This window comes from Sciurus carolinensis, chromosome 3, assembly GCF_902686445.1.
Source record: "Sciurus carolinensis chromosome 3, mSciCar1.2, whole genome shotgun sequence".
Taxonomy (NCBI): domain Eukaryota; kingdom Metazoa; phylum Chordata; class Mammalia; order Rodentia; family Sciuridae; genus Sciurus; species Sciurus carolinensis.
This window is the reverse complement of record NC_062215.1, coordinates 172,390,508-172,398,743: the sequence shown is the minus strand read 5'-3', so window position 1 is coordinate 172,398,743 and position 8,236 is coordinate 172,390,508. Positions and strand designations below refer to the sequence as shown.

At 40.6% G+C, this 8,236-nt stretch overlaps 1 protein-coding gene across 2 annotated transcripts; it reads right to left on the bottom strand.

Annotated features, from left to right (window-relative positions):
* Nucleotides 1-4,749: 4,749 nt before the first annotated feature.
* On the bottom strand, nucleotides 4,750-8,004 carry Ccl20 (C-C motif chemokine ligand 20). Of its 2 annotated transcripts, none has more exons than XM_047546464.1 (4): nucleotides 7,877-8,004; nucleotides 6,641-6,755; nucleotides 5,854-5,931; nucleotides 4,750-5,191 (listed from the first exon to the last, which is right to left on the bottom strand). In XM_047546464.1, exons 1-4 carry the CDS (start codon nucleotides 7,953-7,955, stop codon nucleotides 5,170-5,172), a joined length of 294 nt encoding a protein of 97 aa, XP_047402420.1. In that variant the 5' UTR covers nucleotides 7,956-8,004; the 3' UTR covers nucleotides 4,750-5,169. The 2 variants fall into 2 exon arrangements, with proteins under 2 accessions (XP_047402420.1, XP_047402422.1); XM_047546466.1 differs by having other exon boundaries at nucleotides 6,641-6,752; nucleotides 7,877-8,003.
* Between the last annotated feature and the right edge of the window lie 232 nt (nucleotides 8,005-8,236).

The following is an 8,236-nucleotide window of genomic DNA, read 5'->3' as shown; positions in this document are numbered from 1 at the left end:
CATCCAGGACTCTGGGCAGTGTCTTCTCCAGCCACATTATTAAGCCAGGCTTATTCATCAGCATTGTGTGTTTGTTTTGAGTCAGAGACGTGGAAAAAATATTGCAAAATCACGAACCTCTGTGGATGTCAATGCTGCTTTGTACTAATTAACTCACCAAATCACAGTTTGAACACTGCTTCTGCTGTGGCCTTCTCAAGAGGAGAGGGAGACAGATTTCCTCTCCCTCTCCCCTCCTAGCACAGGGCCAGCAGTGGGTGGAGACTAACACTGTGCTTCTAGGGTGGCTCTTCTCCATCCCTAGATACCTTCACCCTCACCTTCTTTGAAGCATGTGAATATGCTCAGATCATCTGACTGTCAAAGGTCTTGACCCTCTTTCCTGTTGCTGACACCAACTGGGGCAGCTTCATACCCACATAGCATACGGTGGCCTTGCTTCTTCCCCCGACCAGGCTGTCATCAGATCCAACCCATTTCTAAGTAGAGTTCAGAGAACATGTTAAATAACATGGCAGCTTGCAATCTGCAAAACCCAGAATGTGGGCCACTATGGAACAAGAGTTCTGGTTCCTCCAAGACAAACTGCAAAAGAAAAAAGAAAAGGAGCTGGTGGTGAAGAACTTGCAGGTTAAGAGTAAAAAGAAGCAAACCAAACAAATGCAGTGTAGGCCTCTCACTTGTATCTTCAAGCAACCCAACTTTCAAAAAGAAATACCTATTTTAAAGACAAGCAAGGAAATCTGAACATTGAATATTTGGTGACATTAGGACATTCATGTTGACTTTTAAATTTATGATAATAAAATCACATTATCAAAAAGTCTATATTTTAGGGCTAGGGATGTGGCTCAGTGGTAGAGCACTTGGTTAGCATGCACAAGACTCTGGGTTCAATCTCTAGCAAGGCCAAAAAAAAAAAAAAGCCTCTATTTTATATATAATGAAATGTTTACAGACAAACCAATTTGATGTTAAGGAATTGCTATGAAGGAATCCAGAAGTTATAGGTAGGGAGAAGTAAATTGAATGCTGTCAATGAAACAAGATTGGCCATTATTTGAGTGACACTGGAAGAGGGGTGCATAAGAGCTCCTTGCAAGTCTTTCTGTTCTTGAATTTTCCCTGGTGAAACATAGAGGAAAGATCAATGGTGATGACTAAACGGACCTGGGAACCTTCCCGGCCCCACTCGAGCTACACGCCCAGGCACGCCCTGGACCTTGGCTCCTGGAGCAGCTCCAGGCCCTCTGGCCTACCCCTCTCCTGCCCTCTGACCACATCAGGTTCTGTTATCTGAGGACCTCTTCATTCTCTCCCTCGTCTAGCTAACCACTCTTCTCTGCTCCTGCTCCTGATCCTTACCAACTGTAGCCACAGCAACTTCGCTGTCTCCAACCTCAGCAGAGCCCCAACACCATGGAACCATCTTCCAGTGCACCCCTGTCTCCTCCACTGTCTCCTCAAGGCTCCAATCCAGCCCTTCACTCGTTACTCTCAAAGATGAGCCCTTCACCAAGGAAAACTCTCCACTGATGCAAACTGCACCAACCTCCTCCAACCCAAACTTCCCCCACATATTCCCACTCTCCTTCCATGTTTCCTGCCTCTTAAAAGAAGTTGAATCACCATTGGTTCCAGTCTCAGAAACTTCAACTCTTTATAGTACTGAAGTGTTTGCAACAACCCTCCTCTCTCAGTCTCTCTCCGGGCTCTGCCATTACTTATCTATATTAAAGTATTCCAGCTTCTAGATTTTTCTCCTCTTACCTTCATTTTTGAACTCTTGGTCACCATCCATTCAACTCATTGTCACCATTCATTCTTCAACTCATTGTCATTAGGATTCTCCCCCACCTCACCCCTTAAACCTTGAATCACAAAAAGTCTATCACTAATATTCACTTTTTCACTATTGTTTGAATCAAAGAATGGAAATGAAAGCATGAATTACATGTGAAATTAAAAATGAGTTAAGAAGATGAGAGACTCTAGTGAAAGAAGTCAAACACTAAAAAGTACCTGCTGTGTGGTTCCATACATATGAAATCAAGAAGGAGCCAACTGCTCTATTGTGAATAAGTCGAACAGCTGCCTCTTTGGCCGTACACACAGTGTGCGGGAGTCTTCTGAACTACTAAAAACATTTCATATCTTTAGCAGGGCTGCTCCACAGGCAGGTCCACATGTAAAAGTTCATCAAGCTGCATACATGAGATGTGTATACTTTACTACATGTAAATTATACATGAGTTCAAAGCACGTCTGTAATCCCAGCGGCTCCGGAGGCTGAGGGCAGGAGGATGATGAGTTCAAAGCCAGTCTCAGCAAAAGTGAGGCATTAATCAATTCAGCGAGACCCTGTCTCTAAATAAAATACAAAATAGGCCTGGGGATGTGACTCAGTGGCCGAGTGCCCTTGAGTTCAATCCCCAGTACCCCAAAAAAAAAAAAAAAAAAATTAATAAATAAAAAATAAAAGTTAAATAGAAAGATATACAATTACCAAAATGGAAAAGAAATTACTCTGAATTGCAAGCAACATCCCTAATCCAAGAACATGGTTAATGCCATGAGATTAATCCATTAAATATTCAAATTACAAAGTACAGCCCTACACTCTGATCCCAAGCTTAACAAACCAGCTTTGGGATCCAGTCTGACGTCTCTTGTGGTTTGCTCAGTTAATCTTTCCATGCACTTGACACCACGCTTTTATCATTAACTAATACATTGACGATATGGCCTGGAGATTTCAGTCTCCAGAAACTTAACTCACAGTGACTAAGTAGCACTGGTCCCATGTGATTCAGAGACCTCCAAAGTGCTAACAAAGTCTTCTCCTTTTCTCACTCCACAGGCTTACCTGGTGAGGCTTCTGAGCAGTCAGAACAAATCTGCTGTCCCCTGACAATGCCCACCTTTGGCTGTGCTATTCCAAGAAGGGAAACTGAGAGGTGGGTAGGAGGGGTGTCTAGGATGGGCTCAGGATTCACAAACCCATCTCTTCAGGACCTTTCCTTTCTCCGTGGCTTTAACGAGTTTTCACCATTTCCCTCCTTACTCCTATAGCTGTTTCTGGTACCTCTGCTTTCTGTTTGCCCCACCTACTGTTCCTCTGCCATGAGGAAACCACACCTGCCTTGATTTGGTCAATGCTTCCCCAGTAATTCCATGTTCGAGTTCAAATAACTACACTTGATCGAGGTAACAATTTCACTTAATCCTCAGCTACTCTGCCCCAACACACACTATTTTCAAACATTCTGCTTCATTCACTCTTGTTCAATGGTGCCGCGATGGCCATTTGGGGTGGAACAATGCTTCATCGTGCAGTTCTAGCCTATGCATTCCAGTAGGTTTAGCATCCCTGGCTCCTGCCCACTGAGTGTCTATAGTACCCTACCCTCGGATATTGGGATAACTAAAGCATGTCCCCAGATATTTCAAAGTACTCACTCTGCTACCCCTTTCCAACTGGTTACCTCCTACTGGTCCTTCACACTTCAACTCAAATGCTGGTCTGAACCCCAGGCAGCTGCCTTCTTCATAGGTCAAGAACGTGGAACATCGGTGAGTCACTATGGTAAAACTGAATATTCATTCCTTCTGGGAGCCCTCACTAACGATGTCCAGTGGCACCCAGTGGCACTTTACCAAAGTGCTCATCACTGTGTGCTGCAATAGCTGGATACTTGTCCCTTCCCCTTACCACATTGCTCAACCCTAATTACCCCTGAGCAAGTTAGCAAGTCTTATGTCACTTAATATCTCCAACACTTGGCACAGTGTCTGGCACATAAGAAGCACTAAGCCAATGCTTGCTGAATAAACAGGATGTTGAGCATACTTTCCCTGATGACTCAAGGTTGTTGCTATTCTTGGGCACAGAGATATCTCCGAGGTATATTGAGTCACTTATTCTTCTGGCTCTTCTTCAAATGACCCACTCTGCCCTGCTTTATGGATGTGCACATCTGGAGTTTGCGTCATATCATCAGCATGACTGCCTTTAGTGATCCTCCGTGTCCCTCCCAAACCAAGGTTGACCCTCCCAAGTGCTGTGTTGAGGCAAACCGTGAGCTTCAGTGGCTGAACATTGAGAGCAGCCCCTTGGTTCGGGGTCCCTGCATCTTACTGCTGTGTTCCCACTAGGCTTTACCTGTTTGAAGTCCCTCTGACTAGTGAGGTGGTCAGTTTCTAAGAACCGTCTGGGTAGTTATTTTGCATTTGGAAACTGCTTCCTCAGGAGGGCTTTGGAGAAAAGTTCCTACGCTGAGGTGACTCTTCCAAGCATCCTGGCTGGTGATGGACAAATGGACCAAGAAATTTCTCCAGGTATTTTCTAAATGATTTTTGTTTTCCTCCTGTATTCACTAAGTATATAGGCATACTTTTTGATATTAAAAACTTGTATCAGGGCTGGGGATATAGCTCAGTTGGCCCTGGGTTCAATCCCCAGTACCGCAAAAAAAAAAAAAAAAGTTATGTCAATAAATACTGGGCTATGGATCACAAACATAAGATCTTTCTGATTTTTGGATTGAATGACTTTGAATTTAAAAATAGAAACAAACTTTACATTACAATTCTTATGTTATTGAGCCCAGGACCATGAGGGATAGATATAAGGGGAATATTCAAGCAGAAATAAATGAGGAATATAATTTTTCATAAAATGTTCATAACTGCTGTGTCTTCAATACATGTCTTAATAAATGATAATCAACAAGCGAATTTTTGGTTTTTTGTTTTATTTCCATCTTATAATCATTTTTATCTTTTCTAATAACATTACAACAATTTAGAAGACAAAATTATGTACACAAAAGAATATTAAATTTTTTTTGGAATAGCTTATTGTTTGCAAGAAGGCCATATAATTTTATTCCCATACCTTGCACTAAGCCACATAGCTTATGGGAAATTGGTATTAAATAGCTAAACCTACAGCTATAAATAACTTAACATAAAATAGAGCATAACTAATGTGATGCTTAAACAAAGCAAACTATGATGCAATATGAATCAACTTCTTCCATTGGACAAGTCCAATAATGTACAGGTCAGGCAAGTGCTGAAAATGTGTCTCCAGTGAGACTTCCAACCCCTGCTGGGATCCTTTTGTTCTGGGCTGTGTCTAATTCCATTCCACAAGAGAATCTGGTTTTACATCTTTTTGACTCTTTGGCTGTAAAGAGAAAAAGAAGGCAAGTGTAAACAAAGACAGGGTGGCTGGAGGTGGGAATGGCTTTGAGACCTGAAGGTCACTTTACATGCCCTCAATCTCATCTCGGAATGTAAAGCAGCTCAGAGTCTGCATAAGGAAACTCAGGTTCAGAGAGATGGGCCTTTCTGAATAGCTAAGCCAGTTCATGGCAGAGACAGAACGTGAACACTAAATCTTGTGTTTCCAAGTTTAGTGTCTATGGCACAACAGTGTTAGGGGCTATCTATTGATAAAATGTTATTCTCTGTTATCATCATATAAATCAGACCCTTGGACCTTTTTAATTAACGCTTACTTTTCAGTTTTTAACAATCAGACATCAAGTAGTGTGTAAATTTTGTAAATAAGAAGAATCCTTGCAATAAGAATCAAGCAGCTAGTGACTGACTAGTGCAGAGAGGTATCTAATACTTCATGTGCATAATCTCTAAGTTAAAATGATGAGGATAATGATCTATAAGTGGGAAAACATCCTTTTATTTTCATGATTCAACCCCAATTTTCCCTTTAAAAAATCCCACCACTTAGGCTGAAGAATCCCAGCAAGCCTGCGATAGACCCCTCTGCACATGCCCTTCCTCCTCCTCTTGGTGAGAGGCTCAAGGATTGTCCGTCATCCATACCTGAGGACACGCACAGCTTTTTTCACCCAGGTCTTCTTTGGATCTGCACACACAGCTAATTTCCTCTTTGTGTAAAAGCTGAAAAGTTGGAAAATTTGATTTGTGTTTAATAAGTTTTTAATTTTTTTTTCACAAAACATGCAATGAACATTTCCTATTTCAGTCTATACACTAAACATTTCAGCTAAAGAGGTGAAATGAAATCCAAAAAAATGCTTATGATAAAACTTGAGGCAAGATATGAAATGAAAATGATTATCCTTGACTTTTTCTGCAATATCACAAATGATTATACAACGGCAGGAAGACATAGTTCCAGAATTTGTATTCAATTTTACTGCTACTGGTTACATAGAGTATGTATGCATCTGATCAGTAACATATATTATCCCAAAATATAATAATCTATAGGAATCCAGAATGTTTACATGACAGAATAATCAGTCTGAGGTTTTACTTATAGTCCCAAACATTTTCTAGTAGAAAATATTTATTTGAAAATACCTATCTCCCATTTATTCCTGAGGTAGCATTTTAATTGTCTACAAGTTGATATTGGAAAGTGATTTCTGCCTTATATCTCTTTTTTCAAAAGAATAAGCTTTGGCCTTACTTCAATCTTATTTAAACTTTAAAGTGGATGTGTACTATTAACATCAAGCTGCCTATACCACATTAGTTATTTCTGAATGAAATTTTAAAAAGACAAAAAAAAATTATATCTGAAATTCCCATGTATTCTTGGTATAAAATTAAAATCAATTAATTAAATCAATGAATGACTTACATGATAGCATCGATATCACAGGCTTCGTTGGCCAGCTGCTGTGTGAAGCCCACAAGGAATCTGTGATGGAAGACATGCTCTGTATATTGCAGACAGCAGTCAAAGTTGCTCGCTGCTAAAGAGAAATGAAAGGTATTGAGTCCATGTGATGAACTTCTGCAACCCATATTATGGAACTACCTGAAATTGTGAAAAATCTAGTGAATCTGATTTGTGTGCCAAACAATCTATTTTATGGAAGAGTTTTAATTTCTCTGAAATCTGTTTTGAGTCTCTGAATTCAGGTTAACATTGTTTCCACTTTTTTTTTTTTTTTTTTTTTTAATGGTATGCTGGGAAGTTTGGGTTCAATAATAGTTTAGAAAAACATGACTTCTCATGAATAAAATATCTTTAAGAAGAAATGAAAATTGACAATATTTTATTTCAGTCTACCATGATCACTCAAAAATATAGGTACCTCCATATCCCCATTTAGGGAAAAAAAAAAACACTTTATAGATAAACCTTTCAAATTCAGAAAATTAATAAATTGGCAATGTTGAGAAATGATATTAGAAAATAAAAGGTGATTTTTTTTAGAAGCTATAGCTAAAGCAACAATTGCAACATTGATGGGAATTTAAAATTTTGTTCATAAAATTTTAACATGTGCATTTTCAAGCATGCACCTGTTGCTAAAAGAGATGTACTCGTCAGTAATAAGACAGTACTTGGACACTACTCTGAGTTAAATTATAACCTGCTGTAAGGCAAGGAATAAACGTTATCTCGAAGTTGGCAAGTGACGTGCCCAGGCCTCCTGGGGCTGTTGACAAAGTCAAGTGCCATAGTCTACTCCTAAAGGACAAGTTTTGAACTTTACAAACATTATTTCTTTAGGAGAGAAATGGTTGGGGAAGTGGGAGAGTTCTCTACATTTCAGAAGGACCTTGCATCCTGGCAATGCTACACTGTTTACATCACTCCCCAAAATGGCACATTGTCTTGTCCTGAAGTTCTGCAGCCTCTGAAAGTCCACCACTCCCCAAATCTGCTGGGATTCACAGCAGAGAGGAACCTTATTGGCTGTAATATCCCTGGCCCTCTCTACTTGCCAATGAACTAACAATGGTCATCAGTCCCTGTTGTACACTTCCTAACAGTCTCCCCTCCCTTGGGGACCCATGAGCTTTAGGCTTTCAGGAAAAGGAGAGCAGTTCCCCCATCCATCCTAGGAGAAAAGAGAACACTTACCTTCTGACTCACTGCAGAGATGGAGGAGCAGCACTGACCCCAAGGTAGCCAGGAGCAAACTCTTGCCACTGTACATCATTTTCAGCCAAAGGAATAGATCTGCTCAGTGCTGGGTACCCAGTGTCCTGAGATTGCTGCTGTGTTCTAATAACAGCCCTACTTATAGCAGAATATTGGGAATGTACACAGAAGGCGTGTTCTCACTTGGGGTTTTCCCCATTGATCAATCTGCCCCACCAGTGTTGTCACAAAGCAAACCCACAGGGAAAACTTCCTGTCTTTCCCTAATGTTAGGAAGGTGTAAAGGGCAGGGAGCGGGGCAGGGAGGAGAAGGGAAGAATTCTGAATTCTGTTAAGCCT